General features: G+C 34.8%; 2 protein-coding genes across 2 annotated transcripts; one reads left to right on the plus strand and one right to left on the minus strand.

Moving 5' to 3' along the window:
* The first annotated feature begins 7,825 nt into the window (after window positions 1–7,825).
* LOC111811162 (glycine cleavage system H protein, mitochondrial-like) lies at window positions 7,826–10,874 on the plus strand. The gene is made up of 4 exons (XM_023697912.1): window positions 7,826–8,079; window positions 8,289–8,377; window positions 9,460–9,630; window positions 10,505–10,874. Exons 1-4 carry the CDS (start codon window positions 7,971–7,973, stop codon window positions 10,631–10,633), a joined length of 498 nt encoding a protein of 165 aa, XP_023553680.1. The 5' UTR covers window positions 7,826–7,970; the 3' UTR covers window positions 10,634–10,874.
* A 1,821-nt stretch (window positions 10,875–12,695) lies between these two features.
* LOC111811924 (beta-amyrin 11-oxidase-like) lies at window positions 12,696–18,911 on the minus strand. The gene is made up of 8 exons (XM_023698989.1): window positions 18,667–18,911; window positions 17,372–17,852; window positions 15,196–15,462; window positions 14,618–14,713; window positions 14,450–14,528; window positions 14,250–14,356; window positions 13,219–13,343; window positions 12,696–13,124 (listed from the first exon to the last, which is right to left on the minus strand). Exons 1-8 carry the CDS (start codon window positions 18,888–18,890, stop codon window positions 13,031–13,033), a joined length of 1,473 nt encoding a protein of 490 aa, XP_023554757.1. The 5' UTR covers window positions 18,891–18,911; the 3' UTR covers window positions 12,696–13,030.
* Between the last annotated feature and the right edge of the window lie 3,140 nt (window positions 18,912–22,051).

Below are 22,051 nucleotides of genomic sequence, written 5' to 3' on the forward strand. Positions count from 1 at the left end.
GATCGAGCCTCTAGCCTCGGTTTTAAAAGAAGGTTTTAGAAAACGAGGAGAGAGAGAGATTTTAGAAAGAGAGATTTTGGAAAGAGATGTTATATAAGCAAGCAAGAGAAAGATAACAACGGCTTAGCATATATAACCTTGGGTAGGGAGAAGTTGACAACTAGTCATATCCCCCTATAGTACATTCTGAGCCAAAGTCTGGCAGGCCTAGACATGATATTTTTGAGGCGTCATACGCCCTATAATTACAAAAGGAAAAACACTAGAATGAAAAGACATGACAAGGGTTGGCTTGTCATGGGCATGCGGCCATGGGCAACATGCCCTGGACGAGCATGACCGTGACAATCGGCTCATTTAGGGAATGATCATGAGTTTATAATCAAATAATACTATCTCCATTTGAGTGAGACCTTTTGGAGAATTCTAAAGCAAAGCCATGAGAGTTTATGCTCAAAATGAACCATATCATACATTATGGGAGTCATCTAATACCTCCCCTCATAAATAACTCAACCCCAAATAATTGCAATGAAATTATGATAAAAGAAACATAAAATCTAAAATATAACTTAATGTAACAAACTGAGACATTATGCTTAAAGGCCATCTTCATTTTTCTTAAATCTCCCATTTTTGTTTTGTTTTGTTTTGTTTTTTTTTTTTCAAAAATCTTTGTCTGGTGTATTTTAGGGAAGAGAGATGTTAGGGGAGAGATTGGAAATCTGTTACTATTAATCTTTTTTTTTTACATTGTTATGCCTCAATTCAAAAGTCAAATCCAAAAAATGTTAAAGCAGCTATTATGAAGACGGATTTGATGCTATTATGAGGACGGATTTAAAGAGTCAAAGACGTATGAAGAATCATCACAGAATACGACTTGGCAAAAGACAATAGAGGAACAATTTATAGCCTTGAAGCAAAATCAAACTTGAAAACTAGTGTTGGGATTAGGAGATGTCAAACTCATCTCTTCAAAGTGGGTTTACAAAATAAAGCGTGTCTCGAATGGATCAATCGAGAGATACATGGCTCGAATTGTAGCTCAATGAGTCTCAACAATATGGACTAAACTGTGATAAAACTTATGTTTAGTGGCAAAGATCACTACCATACGAGTCCCACTAGCACTTCGGTAAGTAAAGATTGGAAATTATGGCATATGGATGTGAAAAATGTTTTCTTACACAAAGTTGGACCGGAAGATCTACATGAACAAATAGAAATAATTTAAGAATGCAAGTGGAATCATGAGTCCGAACGTGAAAAGTTTGAAGCAACCTAACTTGGATGCGACTAGACAGATCCTGAGATATGTCAAAGATACAATCAACTACGATCTTTTGTACAAAAGAAGTGAAGACTACATGCTAGTTGTATATTGTATAAGAAAACTGCAAGCTAGTCCTATTGCCATCTAATGGCATCCCTCTGGAAATTAATACTAATAACCATATGAACATGTTCAAAACACAACACCACAAACTATAAACTAAAGTTTACCATTAATTAAAAAACACATGCTTACAACAAAGGAAAATCACATATTCACAATAAAAATGCTATTTCACCACTTTTTAGAACACGTAACTTATCAATGAAGGATTTGTAATTAGGATGGAGGGCTAGGAGCTCACTAGGGAGAAACTCGTATAGCCCCACAACTTGTAAACGTCCTTATTTTCGTTGCACAACTTTATTTGCATCGGAAAATAAAGGGTAGAGTATTATTAAATATAAAAATATTCAGCGAGCAATTTATGCTTTAATCATTTTTAAATCTTATGTCATATATACTATAACATGAACAAGTATTATTCTTATATGAATTTTATGTATCTAAATCATAGGCCCTTTTAGACAAGCATCTACGTTCTACAAGTTTACTCAAGTTTAACTTAAGATTCCAGTTCTATAACTTTATAGTTTCTCATCGTCTAACTTTGTCGGGGCTATTTTCCTTTTGGTTCTCATCATTCAACTCTTTGAAGTTCATCAATCATTTTAAGAATATCTCATAGTTTCAAGATAATTTGGTTAACTCTTTACTAGTCCACGCATTTACAATCGACCTATATATAATAGGTACTCAATAATAGGTACTCAATAGGCAACTCAACATAATTTAAACTCATAAACTCACAACAATATATGTTGGACTCCCAAATAAATTCATAAATTCATATTTAAGCTTAACCCACCAAAATAAGCTTAATATATCTAAATTCATCCAATTCAATCATGTTCCAAGTTTATATTAGATATAAATTCAATAATTATTCATAAATGTGTTTATATTTTAGTGATGCTTAACTGATCCAAATAGCTACATACAATACTCAATATCAATTCAATCATACTTCAAACATTGGATCATGTTATAAGTTTAGTTCGAATGAAAATTTCAAAAAGCTACTTGCCTCATTCAAAGATTCATTTTCTAACGAAATTAGCCTATATTTTGATCTAAATTCTTTCAAACCTCTTAAATAGGTCATAAAATAAGAGAATAGATTAGCACATACGAAATCAGCTCAAAAAAATGAAGAAAATGAGATCGAACCGTGCTAAGTAAACAAAACTGGTTCAATTGGACCGAATCGAGTTGGCCAAAACATGTCTACTTCTTCTCGTTGTCAAGTTCATTATGTGGACTATCGAAATCAAGTACCACCGAGATCATTACATACCAATTGCTATCTCGTTGTCAAGTTCCACCGAGACTCCCTAAATGGCTATAAGGTATTGTCTCATTGTGTGGACTTCATTGATCAAATAATGGCAAAAGGCTTGGAGGAATGGAGCACCAAGAAAGAGCCCATTGAGTTGTTTGGTGAGATTGGAAGTCTCTTTTTTAAAGTAATTTCAATTATTTTCTGTCCTTGGGACAGATGGGTGGCCCTCGCATAGCTGAGTTTGGGACAATGTATAAAGATGGGTCCTCCACCAAAAAGAATTTGAGAGAGATGTTTTGAAATAAATAGACCTTAAACACTTTGTGCTTTTTAATTCTTGTTGTTGTGAATAAAGCATACATTTGACGAGTAACTACGTACAAAAAGCATCAATAAATTTTCTAAACTTTCTCTCGAAGTTAAAACTGTTAAAGATCACGTATTTATTTAGATTGTTGTTAGTTAGTATTTGATTAAATCTCTTATAGTTAGGAGTTGATTTAGTTTTGATTTGATTTAGTTTTTTATTTGTTTACTATTTGTTACCAAATTTTCTACAGATTTTTAGATTGATTTTTTAAATATCTTTTTGTATTCTCTGTGTATATATAGAGCATTCTTGCTCTTCATAATATAATTTTTTTATCAACTATTCAATCACTCACTCTTTCACTAACAATTGATATCAGAGTTATCTTCTTAAGGGATCTGTGAGATCAAAATGGGAGGCGAATCAAATTTTTCAGCTGTTGCTCCACCCGTCTTCGATGGAGACAATTATCAAATGTGGGCAGTTCGTATGGAGACTTATTTGGAGGCTTTCAATCTTTGGGAAGTAATAGAAGAGTATTACAAGGTCCCTCCACTTCCAGCAAATCCTACCGTAGCACAAATCAAAGTACAGAAGGAAAAGAAGACAAGGAAATCAAAGGCAAAAGCTTGCCTATTGCCGCTGTATCTCAAATGATCTTCATGCGAATAATGTCCCTCAAAACAGCAAAGAAAATCTGAGATTATCTCAAGCCTGATTATGAAGGAGATGAGAGGATTCATGGAATGAAAGTTCTGAATTTGATTAGAGATTTCAAGTTGCAGAAGATGAAGGAGTCGGAGTCGGAGTCGGTGAAAGAGTACTCTAACAGACTTCTCAACATTGCCAACAAGGTGAGATTGCTCGGTTCTGTGTTAAATGATTTCAGAATCGTTGAAAAGCTGCTAGTCACTGTTCCAGAGAAGTTTGAAGCCACCATTACTACTCTAGAGAACACCAAAGACCTGTAAAAAATTTCTCTTACAGAGCTCTTGAATGCTTTACAAGCACAAGAGCAAAGGAGGTCTATGAGGCAAGAAGGGGTGATTGAAGATGCCTTACCTGTTAAGCAATAGCAGGTATAAAAACAAGAAAATTTTCAAAATTCAATCGACGAATGGAGATTCATCTGCCAATTATCAGAAGATAAAAGGAGGAGGTTTCAAAAAATCCTATCCACCTTGCCGCCATTGTGAGAAGAAAGGTCATCCACCATACAAGTGTTGGAGAAGACCTGACGCCAAATGCTCCAAATGCAATCAACTTGGACATGAAGCTGTGATCCGCAAAGTCAAAGAACAGGTGAAAGAAGTAGATGCATAGGTAGTTGATCAAGAAGAAGAAGATCAATTGGTTGTGGTCACTTGTTTCTCAGGCAAAGAATCAAGCGAAAGCTGGTTGATTGACAGTAGGTGTACAAACCATATGACATATGACAAGGAGTTTTTTGAGGAATTAAGAGACATTGAAGTCAAGAGAGTGAGGATTGGCAATGGTGAACACTTGGAAGTCAAAAGAAAAGGCACAATAGCTATAACAAGTTATGAAGGTACAAAATTTATTTCAGATGTTTTATTTGTACCTAAAATTGATCAAAATCTCTTAAGTGTTGGTCAGTTACTTGATAAAGGTTATAAAGTGTTGTTTGAGAATAAGCCGTGTTTGATCAAAGATGCTAGTGGCAAAGACTTGTTCAATGTCAAAATGAAAGGAAAAAGCTTTGCTCAAAATCCGATGGAGAAAGAGCAGATGGCCTTTATATCTAGAGCTAGTGCCACTGAGATTTGGCACAAAAGACTTGGACACTTTCATCATCGAGGTTTGCTTCAGATGCAGTCAAAGAAGTTGGTAGAAGGACTCGCTGACATTGATGATGACATGTCTCCTTGTCGTGCTTGTAATTTTGGGAAACAACATAGGCAACTCTTTCCTAAACAGGCATGGAGAGCCTCGAAAAAACTGCAACTGGTTCATACTTGATAAGATAAGGAAATCAACTACAAGAAGAGTAAGATTCGGATTACCTTGTTGATCGAATATCTCAAGGCAAGAACACTTGATTGAGATTCGAATCACTCCACAAGCAAGATCGATCATGTCTAGCTTGAATGACTCTTGTTGATCAAATATCTCAAACACTTGTTTGAGATTCGAATCACTCCACAAGCAAGATTGATCATGTCGAGCTTGAATGATTCTACATGCAATCTAAACTACATAGAATTGCAAAGAAACTTAGCCATTGGCTAAAGAAAAGCACAAATGCTTCTTTTAATATATTTTCCAAGTCTACCTTACAAATACAACATACATGGCTTTATATAGCCTCAAAATGAAACTATTAAAGGCATTCCAAAAGTTGTAACATTCATACTTAATGGCCATAATTAGCCATTATGTAAATGTAACCTAAAGTAAATAAAATGTCTTAAAATACAATAACTCTAAATTACTCTAAATTGTAACCCACCCAAAATTTATAACAATCAAACTTCATTCTTCTTCAATGTAGCATGAGTTGAAACATCTTTTGATAATTTTGACAACCTTCTCTTCACATCTTCATTGAAGTATATTGTATGATTGATGTCTCTTGGTTCATATCAATACTGGTCTTTGTGGTCCTCAACAAACACCATCATTAAATGGTAATCTTTATTACATTATTTTTATTGATGATCTAACAAGAATGTGTTGGATCTTCTTTATGAAGCAAAAGTCAGAAGTTGCAGGTGTATTTTGGAAATTCAAAGCCAGAGTTGAGAATGAAAGTACATGCTTGATTCAGACGGTAAGATCAGATAATGGCAAGGAGTACACTTCACAAACTTTTAACAGGTTTTGTGAAGAGGCTGAAATTGAATATCAGTTGACAGCACCATACACTCATCAACAGAATGGCGTCAGTGAATAGAGGAATAGATTTATAATAGAGATGACGAGATGCATACTTCTTGAGAAGGATCTTCCAAAACGTTCTTGGGGAAAAGCAGCAAACACTGTTGTGTGCTTGCAAAATCGAATTTCAATAAAAGCTGTAAGGGACCAGACACCATTTGAAGTTTGGTATGGTTACAAACGTTCTTTAAAGTTCCTTAAAGTATTTGGGTGTCTTTGCTTCACTTACATTCCACAGGTCAAGCGTGATAAGCTTGACAAAAAGGCAGAAGCCGGCATCTTTGTTGGATATAGCACTATACTTATAGAGTTTTTCAACCACACACTAGTCGTGTTATTGTGAGCCAAAATTTTCTTTTTGCTGGAAATGAGCAATGGAATTGGGAAGAACTGACGAAGGTGAATAAGATTTCTAATGCACCAAACAATTTAATCTTTGGTAGCATGTTAGAAAAGTCTGAAGATGAACGACAAGAAGAGTAGATGCTTTGGTTGATGATGCACCTGTCAAAGGAGAAGCTTTCGGTGATCAAGAAAAACAAAACCTGGGAGTTGGTTGATCGACCTTTAAACAGAAAGATAATTGGAGTAAGATGGGTGTTCAGAAAAAAGCTTGGAGTTCACAGCATCTAAACAAGGAGAAGTGTTAAAGATTACGTATTTATTTAGATGGTTGTTAGTTAGTATCTGATTAAATATCTAGTTAGGAGTTTGATTTAGTTTTGATTTGATTTAGTTTTTGATTTATTTACTGATTTGTTACCAGATTTTCGGCAGATTTTCTAAATATCTTCTGTATTATTTATATATATATAGCGGTTCATAATATAATTTTCTTATCAACCTTTCCATCACTCCCTCCTTCACTAACAAAAACCACTAACAATTCTCCTAAAACACTGACTATTTCTTAACCTTATTTAAGTTAATAGCTATTTTTACCGACTCAAGCTTAATGATTCACATTCTCCTCCCTATTTTGCTTGAGATTCTTGACTTCAAACAACTCCGACATATTTGCAAAGCTTAACCGGCAAGGTCCTTGGTGAAAATATTTGCATGTTGGTCTATAGTGTCAGTGTTGCTTGGTTCCTAACCAACTCCATATTTTTCATAAGAAATTTTAATTCCACAACATGCATTTTAATTCCACTACATGCAATTTGTCCCAATTCTCTCTTTTGTGTATATACTTCTTCATCGTATTGCTTACTCTTTTGTCTTCCAACCTTCTAACCTTCTTTCTAGACATGCCTCTAGCCTTCTTTGATTGGGAGGACAAGTTTGATGTCCCATTTTTCTTACGTCCTCATGACCTTTCTTAATATGTCAACCATAGAGCATACTAAGAATTTCAAGAGATCAGACAATCTACACCAACGTCAATCTAATACCAGATTGTTGAAGACAACTCTTTGTAGAAAAAGCTCACACTATTTATTAACACAAATTAAAGAGATTACAAGACACTATGTACCAATAGGGTGGAGGGTTATTTATATCAGGAGAATCTATTACTAGAATATTTAAATTTTTTTCATAAAATATACGGATATTTTTGTTTTAAAATACCTAAATTATTTTACTAAAATAAATATCTCATATAATTATTGGGCTCAACCCTCGGAGTGATGATATTTTGACAATTTTCACTCGGGTAAGTTTCGCCATACAAATTAACAAAGAAGCATTTTATTGTTTTTAAATAAGTTAATATTATTCCTAGGTAATATTATGTTTATATAGTTATATTTTGTTGATATTTTTTTTTTATACTTATTAAATTGTTTTAAGAAAATATAAATTCAAAATTAATGACTGAAATTATACAATTTTACAATAGGCTCAACTTTAGTATAGCTAGGATTACCGGCGGGTCATTATCAGGCCATAACTCTTCAGATGATGATATGGAAGAAAAGAAAAAAAAGGAGCAAAAAGCAGTTTTTAGATGAGGCAGTCACTGCCCACCATCCATCGAAGATAAAGCAATGTCATCGTCTTTTAATCTTTGCTGGTAGCAGAGGCAGAGCAAAACAGAGGAGCAAGAAGAAGAAAACAGAGCAAATTAAACAAAGAAAACTATGGCACTTAGAATGTGGGCTTCTTCTACTGCTAATGCACTCAGACTTTCATCTGCATCTAAAACCCATCTCTCTTCTCCATTCTCTCTCTCCAGATGCTTTTCCACCGGTAATTTTTGCTCTTTTCTTCTTTGCCTGCAAACTGTTTGTGGAAATGCCTGTATGAAGTTGGATTTTGTTTTTTTTGCTGTTGGATCTCGTTTCCGTTCTGTAGTGTTGTTTGGTTGTTGAGTATGTTTAATTTGTTATCTGGGTATGATAAAAGAGGGGATTTTTCTGTTCTTAGTTGAATTTAAAGTATGTTGGTTGGGTTTGCAGTTTTGGATGGACTGAAGTATGCTTCTTCTCATGAGTGGGTGAAGCATGAGGGTGAGGTTGCTACTGTTGGCATCACTGACCATGCTCAGGTGCTTTCTCTTTTTTCCATCACTGAACGTCCATTAATGACGATCATCCTTTAAATTTTGTCTAATAGGTTTATGTTGTTAACTCCACTACTTTAATGCTGACATGATATGCTTTTACTATGAGGGTTGCATTGGTAATAGGTCAAATAATACACAATTTGTGTGAGATTTCACCACGGTTGGGGAGGAGAACGAAGCATTTTTTATAAAGGTGTGGAGACGGTCACGAGGCGGTGTGCTAGTAAGGACGCTGGGCTCCGAAGGGGGTGGATTGGAGAAGGGAACGAGTGTCAGCGAGGACGCTAGACCCCGAAGGGGAGTGGATTGTAAGATCCCACGTCGGTTGGGGAGGAGAACGAATCATTGTTTATAAGGGTGTGGAAACCTCCCCTAACAGACATGTTTTAAAAACCTTAAAGGGAGACCTGAGAGGAAAAGCCCAAAGAGAACAATATCTGCTAGCGGTGGACTTTGGATCTTACTATTAGCGTGTCTTGTTATCGTTAGACGTGTTAGTTGTTGGACCTTATTAGAACAAGATTGAAAAATTTGAGACCTATTAGAAACTTTCTCAAGACTAAATAGATACAATCCTAAAAGATTATGCCAGAGGAACTAAGCTTCTAATTGTATGTAAATTTTATTTGTGAGGTCCCAAATCGGTTGGAGAGGAGAACGAAGCATTCTTTATAAGGGTGTAGAAACTTCTCCCGCTGGGCTCCGAAGGGGGGTGGATTGCGAGATCCCACATCGGTTGGGGAGGTGAACGAAACATTCTTTATAAGGGTGTGGAAACCTCTCCCTAGCAAATACGTTTTAAAAACCTTGAAGGCAACCCCGAAAAGGAAAGCCGAAAAAGGACAATATCTACTGACAGGGGCTTGAGCCGTTACATTATTACTTGGGATGATGTTTAGATAAGAAATCTTGATAGTTACCATTCCTTTTGCTGCTACACACCCATGGAAACTGATTCAATCTTCTATTTTAGTAACTTTTACATTAATCCATTCTAGAAATTATGCATTTATCTTGATATTCAAACATGGGTTGGAAGCGTTTTGTTTGATGCATTTTCACAGGACCATCTAGGAGAAGTGGTGTTTGTGGATCTGCCAGAATCAGGTGGTTCAGTTTCTCAAGGTAAGAGCTTTGGAGCAGTGGAAAGTGTCAAAGCAACAAGTGATATCAACTCCCCAATCTCTGGTGAAATTGTTGAAGTTAACCCACAGCTTAAGGATTCTCCTGGTTTGGTAATTCCGAATCCCAAACTCTTTTTGTCAATTCTTTGGACTTTGCATTTGATCGGTTCGATTCTTAGATACTCGTGTTTCATTTTGGTTCATGTGCTTCTTTCGACGGTACTTAATCTAGTCTTTGTACGTCTGTTATTGTACAACTGGATATTTAACATCGGGATTAGGTTATTACATTCATAAAATTATAGGTTAGGAATCACGAATCTCCACGGTGGTATGATATTGTCCACTTTGAGCATAAGCTCTCATGGTTTTCGGGCTTCCCCAAAAGGCCTCGTACCAATGGAGATGTATTCCTTACTTATAAACCCACAATTATTCCCTAAATTAGCCAATGTGAGACTCCCTCCCAACAATTCTCAACAATCCTCCCCTCGAACAAAGTACACTATAAAGCCTCCCCTGAGGCCTATGGAGCCCTCGAACAAACAGTCTCCTCTTAATCAAGGCTCGACTTCTTTTTTCTGGAGTCCTCGAACAAAGCACCCTTTGTTGTACTTTGTTTGACACTTGAGTCACTTTTGACTACACCCCTTCGAGGCTCACAACTTCTTTGTTCGATATTTGAGGATTCTATTGACATGGCTAAGTAAAGGGCATAGCTCTGATACCATGTTAGGAATCATGAACCTCCACAACAGTATGATATTGTCCACTTTGAGCATAAGCTCTCGTGGTTTTGTTTTTTGGCTTCCCCAAAAGGTCTCATACCAATGGAGATGTATTCCTTATTTATAAACTCATGATCGCTCCCAACAATCCTCAACATTACAGAGACTAAAACGGACAGAAAAAATGTAGAAATGGTGATTTTAGCGTAAAGTTCGTATAGTATTGATTTGTTTACTTCCATGTTCATGAAATGAAGATCAATTCAAGTCCATATGAAGGGGGATGGATGATAAAAGTGAAGCCAAGCAATCCAGCTGAATTGGATTCGTTGTTTGGTCCAAAGGAATATACAAAGCATTGTGAGGAAGAAGATGCAGCCCACTAGAGCTGATGAGCAACAAGAGGTTAAGTTAATTCCTTTTCAAGCTGCTTGAATCATTGACATATCAGAAGCTATTTCTTGTGAGTTGAAATGTGTCCAAGCATCTGAACTACATTCATGTTCTTCAATGTTTATCCCACTTGCAATTACTTGCGTTTCTATTCCATAAATTTAGTTATTAGTTCTTGAATTTGCTGAATTTTATTGAATTAATAAGCCTTCCATCTCTAAACCCTTTAACAAATCGACCCCTCGTTTGTTTCATCGAATTGGTCATTTTGAGCCTCGTTATTTATCTGGATAAAAGGTTGTAGATCATTATTGTGTTCTGTAACCGATCAAGCCCACCGCTAGCAGATATTGTTCGCTTTAGCTTGTTACTTATCACTATCAGTCTTACGTTTTAAAACGCGTATGGTAGAGAGAGGTTTCCACACCCTTGTAAGAAATGTTTTGTTTCCCTCTTCAACCACGGTGAGATCTCACTGTGGTTGGAGAGGGAAACAAATCATTCCTCACAAGGGTGTGGAAATCTCTCCCTAGTAGACACGTTTTAAAATCGTGAGGCTGATGGTAATACGTAACGGACTAAAACAAAACAATATCTATTAGTAGTGGACTTGAGCGGCTACATGTTCAAACTCTATTTGATCTATCATTTTAATGTCCGGTTGTGCATTGGATCATACAATATGTGACCAAACTCATTTTTACTTTAGCCAAGTAACATACATGGTCTCCCTCGTTGATCTCGCATCTTTATGAACATAAATGAAATCTATATAAACAAAGACAAGTAGGTGATTATGAGATATATCCTTAGTTGACCATAAATTATGTTATGAGATTTAAATCGGATTCAAACACGTACAATTGTACTTACGTTTAATTTTTGTCACGAATCCACCACCGTATCATAACGAAAAAGTGATCGAAAAGTGGTTAGAATAAGGAGGAAGGAGGAGAAATTGCAAGAAAAATTGAAGAAGTAGCTTCGGAATATTCCTCGAACCCGAGCCTCAAGTTTGAAACCGAACCTCAAGGTGAACCTCAGCTTCAAATCAATCTAGACCTCCCGAACCTAAGCAAATCCACACCTACCGAAGAACCCATCAACATACGACCCATCGTACGAAGCCTACGCAAAGCTCGTCCCATCTACGAACCTGCCCCAATGGCTCATTCTCAATCCCACGTGCATATAGCCAACTCAACTGATTTATCACACATAGTAATCACGACATTCAAATAGTAGTGGTCTTAGTTTAAAAGAAAAGGTAGGGTCGTTACATCAAACATTGTTCACACATAAAATTCTAATAGTTCATTAGTTTAGCCTCTATGTCAAGTCTTCTACGGCCTTGTAGGTTCTTATTCAGCTTGATTTAGTTCGAAAAATAATAATAATAATCAAGCTATAGCTAAATATCTTATAGAGATTTCTTCACATAAAAGATATTTGTTTTTCTTTCTCTCTCGACTTCAATTTTCAATCGCTAAATGAACTTAATCGGATTTCGAATGAATGTTAAACTAGCTAAAATATAGGTATACTAACATTAAATGCTTCTGAAGAGTTAAAACTAGTAGAAAATGATCTGAGCACATTAGATTCAAGTTGGATTAGTAAAAAATCCGACCAGGAGACGTTATTCTTCAACCAATTTCTAATCGCTCAAATGAGATAAAAGGAAACAATTGTTGTAACTTAGAAAACTAAAGACATCTCAACCCAACTCCGACAACTTTTGTTTTTTTTTTCTTTTTAATTTTGAGTTATTACAATCTTAAATACAAACCTAATTTTCATTTGTACCGTTTGACCATTTATTACATATATATTTAAATTTGTTCAGATCACCCAACTTTAAAATTTATTGGTGACCGAAAAGTTTTCATTGTTCTTAAAAAAGTCGCACTCGACTCTGTTTAGCCCACACGTTAAAAAATCTCACCAAAAAACGAATCCACATTAGGGTCAGGGTAGCAAAACAATTTCTTGCCTCATTGGGCAGAAGCAGGGCATATAATATCTTTATCGAGAATACATCAAACTGAAAGATTTAACAAGATGTAACACGTAAACTTTTAAAAGCTTAGGTACGATAATGTACCAATCTAAAATTTCAGAGACTGACTACACTTATTGTTTAAGCTAATATGAACATATATTCCTTGGTATATAAAGTTCTAGATCCACCAATCGCTCGATCTAAGCTATTCTTCCCCTTAGACTTGTCCCATTCGATCAAGTCGGGCTCGATTTCATGCAACTTTTGCATGAAAATTCTGTAAGTTGTAGCAGAATTAACAAGGCTTTCATCTCTAGCATGCAATTGAGATGATTTATTTATATAAACGTTATATATATGTATATATGATCTCTTTTGATTTCAACGTTTATGAGTCTCTTACAACTCTTGCAAGGCAGTTGTCTGTAGGCCTTGGCAACGGCAGATAATTCTCTGGGCAATTTGGATTTACTCTCTCAAGTCTGCACAAGAACAACACAAAAATCAAGTTTTTAATGATTTTTTTGGTTTAATTTTGACATAAATGAAGAACAAGAACACTGCTTTGAAGAACACCTGAAGCCACCATGGATGAAATAGTGAAGAAAAATGGCAATTTCAAGCTTGGAAAGATCAATTCCAGGGCATAGCCTCATTCCTGCTCCAAAAGGAATGAATGATCCAGCTCTTCGTTTTGGATTCTGAAACCAAAAACAAAAATATAAGACGTTTAATTCATCGAATCGAATGTAAAACCCGACTCGATATCTTGTTTTGAAGAAAGATATTGTTGTCCTCTTTCGGGTTTCCTGTCAAGTTTTTTAAATTTTTAAAACGCGTTTGCTAAGGAGAGGTTTCTACACTCTTATAAAGAATGTTTCATTCTCTTTCCAACTAATGTGGGATCTCACAATCCACCGAGTGTCCTCACTGGCACTCGTTTCCTTCTCCAATCGATGTGGGACCCTCCAATCCACCCCCGTTGGAGACCAGTGTCCTTACTGGCACACCACCTCGTGTCCAACTCCCTCGCTGGTACATCGCCCGGTGTCTAACTCTGATACCATTTGTAACAGCCCAAGTCCACTGCTAGGAGATATTGTCCTAATTGAGTTTTCTCTTTCGACCTCCCCTCGAAGGTTTTTCAAATGCGCTAGGGAGAGGCTTCCACACCTTTACAAAGAATGTTCCGTTCTCCTCTTCAACCGATGTGGGATCTCACCATCCACCCCCTGGGGCCCAGTGTCCTTGTTGGCACACCACCTCATGTCCACCCCATTTTGGGACTCAACCTCCTCACTGTCACATCATCTAGTATCTAGCTCCGATACCATTTGTAACTGCTAAGCCCACTACTAGCAAATATTGTCCTCTTTGGGCTTTCTCTTTCGGGTTTCCCCTCAAAGTTTTTAAAACGCATCTGCTAGGAGAGATTTACACACCCTTATAAAGAATATTTCATTCTCCTCCCCAATCGATTTGAGATCTCACAACTAACGAGGCTAGTGACCAGTAACCCTACTTTTTTGTAGTAACGTACAACTAAATGGGGTGAATGAAGGGAATATGTATGTATTAGGAGAGTAGTATAAATCCCATCTACTTACATCCCATCTAGAGGGGTCGAATTTTTCGGGGTTCTCGTAGATTTCAGGATCCATATGAACCGCTCTCGTCCAAACAAGGATTTTCCATCCTTTCGGAATGGTGTAGCCTACAAAATAATCACCATGGTTAATCAAAATGCAAAGAAAAGAGTTATTTTGATCTATGAAATGAAATACAAATTATGTAACCCTACACGAACCATTTAAGTTAACGTCACTTCTCGTCTCTCTCGATAGTGTGAAGGCCAAACTCGTTTTCCTCAATGTCTCATCGATCACCTAATTAAGCCACAAAAAAAACATGTTATTATAGTGTGTTCCAGATAAATCTCGAAAAATAATAATATTTAAACAAAACAAAAATCAACCTTAGAAAGATACTCCATTTGTTTGATTTCCTTCATGGTCAAGCCTCTGTGTCGTTCATTAGCTGGCCTTGCGTTCACAATTTGCTCTTGCTCAGCCTGCACAACAAGTCATCTTTAAATAATGAACTCAATCTAACCTAAAATAGATTTACCACTCAAATTCAACATATATTTTAAAAAATTACCTTCCAAACAGTTAAAAATTATATTATAGCATTAATTTTTATTTATTTAAACTCGATTCAACCCGGTATAAGTTAATAACCCAACCAAACTCATACGGGTTAGATTAGGTTGATCGAGTTTTTCAAGTCACCAAGTTTCTTAAACACCCTTAACAAAAACCATAAAGAACCAGACATCAGGTGAGAATACCGATTCACTCGTAAAAATCGAATCTTTCTCATACGGGTTAGATTAGATTGATCGAGTTTTTCGAGTCACCAAGTTTCTTAAACACCCTTTAACAAAAACCATAAAGAACCAGACATCAAGTGAGAATACTGGTTCGCTCGTAAAAATCGAATCTTTATGTGGTTATTAAACGAGGGTTGAAAACGTAGGAAGAAGAAACGAACCTTAGCTTTGCGAAGGGTTTCGGGATTTTCGGAGAGAAACATGATAGCCCTCATGATACTATGAGCAGAGGTTTCATGGCCAGCAAAGAAGAAACCAATCAATAGATCAATAATGCAGCCATCATCCAAGCCATGGCCTTCTTCATCTTTAACTTCTAACAGCAAATCAGTCATGTCTTTTTTTCTGTTTTCTTCCACTTTGTTCTTCAAATTCTCCCTCTTCTCCTTTAGAACACTTTCGAAGATCCTTATCAACTCGTTTCTTGCCTGAAATTTACATTACAAAAAAAAAAAAACCCATAAGAATTTTATTATTCCTCGATTATAAACTGGTCGACGTGGGACGTGGGACTTTCATCCCGACATTTGAAGATTCTCTATTGACATGGCTAAGTTTAGGACATGAATACACGACTCTCCACAATGGTATGTTATTGTCCATTTTGAGCCTAAGTTCTTATGGCTTGCTTTGGGCTTCCCCAAAGGCCTCATACAAATGAAGTTAGTATTCCTCACTTGTAAAAACATGATCCTTCCTTAAATTAGCCGATGTGGGACTTCTATCATCCAACACCTCCCCTTAATCGAGGCTTGGTTCCTTTTCCTGACTCCAAATACTTTTGGAGTTCTTTGTTCGATATTTGAGGATTTACCAATCTATTGGCACGACTAAGTTTAGAGCATGACTCTAATACCATGTTAGACGAACACGACTCTCCACAATGGTATGATATTGTCAACTTTGAGCCTAAGCTCTTAAAAAAAAAATTCAAAAATATTCTTAATGGAAACCATTAGTACTTATCTTTAAATAATTTTTTTAAGACTTTTTTCAAAGTTTTGGAATATGTTTTAAAGTAATCAAAATTTAATAATATTTTTATTAATTTATCTGAAAAAACTCAAAATTAAAAATAAATTATTATTATTTTATTTACTTTATAATAAATACAAATTCATTTGAATGTCATGAGTCAGATTTTCCGGCTTTTCGTTATTAAATTAAATTTTCATGTTTAAGATGCGTTACGTTTTCATACTCATTTATAAATTTAATATTAAATAAAATAATACAATTTTACACGTAATAAAATACTCTATAAAATTTTGTGTTAAATCAAAATAAAATAAATAAGTCTACGTGGAAATTAATTTTAATCCTTACTTTAATCTTTAAACCCTTAATTCCACCTCCTTGTGTAAGACTATGAATGTTCCTCAAATAAATGAAAAAAAAAATAGTATATAAAACCAAAATCTATTTTTTAACATAAAATTATATTTCTTTCACGCTTCCGTTTTAAAACGTGTCTACTAGAGAAAAGTTTCTACACTATAAAGGGTGTTTCGGGTGTTTCGTTCTCCTCCCCAACCAACGTGGGATATTACATTACGTATCGCCGTCAGCCTCACGGTTTTAAAACACGTCTACTAGGGAGAGATTTCTACACTTTTATAAAGGTTTCATTCTCATTCCCAACCAACGTGGGATCTCACAATCCACCCCCCTTTAGAGCCCAGAGTCCTCGCGCTGACACTCATTCCTTTCCCCGATTGATTGTACATCATCCCGTGTATGGCTTTGGTATCATTTGTAATAGTCCAATATCACAGCTAGCAGATATTGTCTGTTTTGGCCCGTTACGTATCACTGTTAATCTCACGGTTCTAAAACACGTCTGCTATAGAGAGATTTTCACACCTTTAAACAGGTTGTTTCGTTCTTATTCTCAACCTACGTGGGATCTCACAATCCACCCCCCTTTAGAGCCCAGCGTCCTCGCTGACACTCATTCCTTTCCCAGATTGATTGCACATCATCCCGTGTATGGCTTTGATACCATTTCTAACAGCCCAATATCACAACTAGTAGATATTGTCCGTTTTGGCCCATTACGTATCGCTGTTAGCCTCATGATTTTAAAACACGTCTAATAGGGAGAGATTTTCACACTCTTATAAATAGTGTTTCGTTCTCCTCCCTAACCGATGTGAGATGTCACATTAGCATAGCTCTATTAGCATCGTGTATATATCATCGATTAGAAGGTTAGAATCGATGGTTTGAATCTCTCAACTTGACCCAACTCCCATATAGTTAGTGTTTTGATCTTTTAGTTTTTTTTTTTTTTTTTTTTTTTTTAAAGGTTGAAAGTTCGATCTTGTACGAAGTTACCTTGAGAGCTCGGCTGAAGGTAGTTCCGGGAATATCGACGGCGGAGGACATGAACCCCAAGTGGAAATCAGTGTAGAGCTTCTCCATCTTATCTATAAACGCCGCCGTATTAGCTCCGATGAAGATATGCAACAGAATCTTAAACGCCATCGTTTTCATCTCCGACAAGAACTCGACCGGCTTCTTCATGGTGGCCCACTCCTCTAGGCACGTGATCACAATCCCCTCCACGTGACCTATGTAGATGGACAGCGCATCGTTGCCGCTGATTAGGGAGGCGATGAGGCGGCGTATACGGCGGTGCTCAGGCCTGGAGACGGTGTTGAGAGCCTTGCTTCCGGTGAGAATTCTGGTGGCTTTTGAGTAACCGAAGGCGAACTGTTCGTCGTTCATTAGCACGTGCCGGCACACTTCCGGCACGCATACGATCACGCTTGGGCTCCCGAATAAGTATGTCTTGTACATCCCTATTTTCCCATACCTGAAATTTCATCCAATTTTTTTAAAATTAAATTAAATTTTAATTCCTTTTTTACTATGTTTTTTAATTTAATATTGGATCAATAGTGATAAAAATAAATAAATAAATAAATAAATAAATAAACCCCACAATATAGAAAATTTTATTGACCTTAAAAAAAATTAAATAGACTAAAAAAAACCCAATGGACCTAACTCAATTAATTAAATTAAATTAAAATTAAAAAAATAAAAATTTTATGAATTTAATTTGTTTATATATTCAAACTCAATCAACTAAACCGAGAAATTGGGTTAAATTAAAAAAAAATTATGAATTTAGTTCGTCCATACATTCCAACTCAATCAATGGAACCTAATTCGTACTGAGATTAAATTTTAAAAAAAAAATTAAAAAAACAGAGTATTTTATTGGTTCATAAATTCTTCTAAAACTAGATTGGAGTCCACGGACATTTTTACTATTATATATTTATTTTATTATTTATTCTTCCGTTAACTATAAAAAATGATTTTAATTAATATTATTCACTCCATTTTAATTACATATTTAAAAATAAATAAAAAAAATAATTGAATAAATGAATCAAATAATCAAAATCAACCCAACCCATAAAATTTTGGGTCGGAATAAGTTCATTATTTGATAAAAGTTGTTTGAAAATTGGGTTGATGATATAGTTGACCAATCCCGCCTAATAAAAATATATTAAATTAAAATTTTTAAATAAATAGAAAAAACTTCGAAAATTGAAAGAAATTAAGAAGAATTTGGGATCCAAAGACTCCGGCGAGAGGGAGAGAGAGAGAATTACTTCGAGGCAAAGTGATGAATGAAGGAATCGGGTCGACCCGATCGGAAAGCTTGAAGAAAGGGGAGAAGAGTTCCGACGAGCGGCCAGCCCATATCGCCGGGAGGGAGATTGTAACGGCCGCCGTGTCGGGTGACAAACCGCCATTGATTAAGGTTTCTGAGAATCACAAACACAAAAATGTATGCACCGACCAAAGCTCCGACCAGCCATACCCAAACCTCCATTTTTTCTTCTTTTTTTTCTTTTTTTTTTTTTTTTGGGAGCTGAGAATAAAATGGATCCGAAAAGCATTTATAATAATCTGTTTTTTCTCAGCTTCCTTCTACCAACTCCCTCTTTTGTCTACTTTCGTCATTTCCTTTTATTTTATTTTTTTAATTAATTAATTGTTGTTGTTGGTGGCTTAGTTTTAATTTATTTATTATTTTGGATTTAATTAAGACTAAATTATATTGAAAGTACAAGATCTGGTCTTTTTTAATTATTTATTTATTTATTTATTTATTTATTTAATCAAAGAAAAATGCAATTACATCATTTTTAACACCTAAGAAATTAAATATTATCTATTTAATTCTTTCATTCAACTAAATATAAAAATAAACAATTCTAAAAATTTTTTTTTTTTTATTTCTAATAAAATCTTAAACTTTAAAGCTTATATTTTTACAAAGGTTTTCTTATATTACCTTTTGGTTGCTTCGAATGTCTTGGTTACATTCATATGTGATGAGAGAACTCACATCGGTTGGAGAAGGGAAACGAAACATTTTTTATAAAAGTTTAGAAATCTCTCCTTAACATACATGTTTTAAAACTATGAGGCTCATGGCGATACGTAACAGGCTAAAACGGACGATATTTGTTAAAGGTAAGCTGTTAGAGTGATATTAAAGCTAAACACCAGACGGTGTGCTAGCAAGAACGTTGAGCCCCCTAGAGAGTAAATTGAAAAACACCACATTGTTTACATGCTTTAAAACCATGAGACAGTCAATGCAGACAACATCATATCGGATATAGCAAGTTTGGGCGGGCTCCACTCGAATAATCTCATTCTTTTGTTTTTTTTTTTTTTATTTATTAATGATCATTTGTTAATTTACCTAACTCATACAATATTAAAATGTAAAATGTTCATATAATTGGACTATATTATTTATATATATATATATATATATATATATATGTTCCGAAAGGTAGTCAGAGCCAGCCTATTTTTCGTTAAACAGGCAGGCAGGCAGGCATGAGAGACAGAAACTGCAGAAAAATAGTGTGGAAAACTAGTCAGAATTGTGCTTGCCATCCAATTCGTGACGCGGATGATCCGCCGAATCCATTGCTAACTTCACCATGATCGATTAGGTGAAACGCTTCCGCAAAGTTTGTTTGTTCATACAGGCAGCTTGCTTACCGTAGTCAAAATTATGCCTATATATATATATATATATATATATATATATATATATTTAGTTTTTTTGGATGATTTTTCATGGAATATTTTTCAAATTTATTTAATTTTTACCATTTAATTTTTCCAACATGTATAAGGTCAACTAGTTAAAATAAACTAAAATAAAAGTCAACGAATTAAATTAAACTCAAGCAATATATTTATCCATTTATTTCCCGACATAAAATTTTTAACATTTCTTATTTAAAATTTAAAATTTTTTGAAAATTTTATTGATTTCACACATGCAAATAAAATTATTAAATTTTGAACGTGGATTCCATTATTTAAGCTTGACATTTTCTTCCTCCCACCTACTTCCATTAATGAATTAGCTTGTAATTTAAGTTTTTTTTTACCAAAAATAAATAAATAAACGAACAATACATAAATATATTATAAATTAATTTATGTTTAGAGAGGTCGAGTCCAAGTTCCGCAAGCGCTAACTTTGAACCAGACAGAGAATTTATGTTTTGAACGAAAAATGGTGAATTGATTTCTCCCCCATTGAGTAAATAGAGTCGAGGTTCAAAATTATATTTTTCTCGTTTCAATTCAATTTTTCAAAAAATTTCGAAAAACCCAATTCCCACAAGCTTCCCGTAAAAAAATTTATGCCCTGATTCCGGTAACAATAAATGAAAATTTTCACTTAGATAAAGATTGAAAAAGATGACAAGGACTGAGGCAGAAAAGGGTTTCCCATCTCTACGTTGCTGCTCTGTAGATATCTCTATTTATGTGTTAAAATTTTCAAGACGAGGATTAACGTAGTCAATTTCTAAAAGTATATCGATCTCATTAGACGTTTTAAAAATAGTGACTAAAACGAACTCGAATTGAAATTACAGTGATCAAAGTAAATATTTTGAATATATATACGTAAACAGACGAATTGAATATCAAAGTCAACTGTACTTAACTTGTAAATATAGCTCAATAATTATTGTCGTATACTATTTTCTTAGTAAAAAAAATGTTAATAAATTATTTATTGCTTTATTTTTTGGTGGTTTTAATTGTTTTTCACTTATTATATTTAATAAGAAAAAGAAAAAAGAATAATATTTGTGTTCTTGGATAATAAAAAAGAATAATTTTTTTTTATTTCTTAATGAAATTGACAACGAAGATCCATCTTTGTCAAGCAATACCTACTCAAGATTTCTCTTTTATATTATTTTTCCCCACTTTTGGTTTTAGATAATTAAATGAAAAGAAAATACGATTAATTACGTCTTAAACAAGAAATTAATATTTTTTTCAAAATCTTATGGCCTCGTAGTAACAGTTCAAGCCCACTACTAATAGATATTGTCCGTTTTGGCCCATTACGTAGCGTCGTCAACCTCGAAATTTTAAAACGCATCTTGTAAGGAGAGATTTTCACACCCTTATAAGGAATAGTTCGTTCCCCTCTCCAGTCGATGTGGGGTCTCACTAACTTTATATCTAAATATTGTTACTGTATAGAAAGATCTTAGCTGGTTCATGGGTCGAGCCAATAGGGTGTTCCTCTTAAGCAAGTCCCGAAAGGACTTGACTTGGTTGATCCGTGATTTATATTTCATCTTTCGTTTCCTTTTCATTTGTTTCATTAATATATACATCGATCAATTCCCGATTCTTTCTTTTTTTATTGATTCTTTTCCAATCGAGATGCATGGATTCATGAATCTATCATGTGTCGATATCAGTAATTATTAAGATGTTCAAAAGATCGATGAGCCGTGTGAAACTGAAAGCGTTAAGTTATCTACAAAAATAAATAATAAAAAGAATTAAAGGGGGAGAAGGAGAAGTCTTTACCTACCACATATCCAAATCATGATTAAGTTAATTTAAAATTGAATTAATAATTGGGTAAAGATGATTAGTGGTACTAATTGGAAGTTTATGGAAATAGTCATAAAAAGGATTAAATTATTA

The sequence above is a fragment of the Cucurbita pepo genome, chromosome LG15, assembly GCF_002806865.2.
Source record: "Cucurbita pepo subsp. pepo cultivar mu-cu-16 chromosome LG15, ASM280686v2, whole genome shotgun sequence".
NCBI lineage: Eukaryota > Viridiplantae > Streptophyta > Magnoliopsida > Cucurbitales > Cucurbitaceae > Cucurbita > Cucurbita pepo.

Bases quoted from the DNA above. Each gene is read 5' to 3' on its own strand.
- LOC111811162 (XM_023697912.1), top strand. From the start codon at position 7,971: ATGGCACTTAGAATGTGGGCTTCTTCTACTGCTAATGCACTCAGACTT. The intron at 8,378-9,459 runs GTGCTTTCTCTT...GCATTTTCACAG, and splicing joins GCATCACTGACCATGCTCAG to GACCATCTAGGAGAAGTGGT. The intron at 9,631-10,504 runs GTAATTCCGAAT...CATGAAATGAAG, and splicing joins TTAAGGATTCTCCTGGTTTG to ATCAATTCAAGTCCATATGA.
- LOC111811924 (XM_023698989.1), bottom strand. From the start codon at position 18,890: ATGGAGGTTTGGGTATGGCTGGTCGGAGCTTTGGTCGGTGCATACATT. The intron at 15,463-17,371 runs GTAACTTCGTAC...TGTAAATTTCAG, and splicing joins CCTTCAGCCGAGCTCTCAAG to GCAAGAAACGAGTTGATAAG. The intron at 13,344-14,249 runs GTAAGTAGATGG...TTTTGGTTTCAG, and splicing joins TCGACCCCTCTAGATGGGAT to AATCCAAAACGAAGAGCTGG.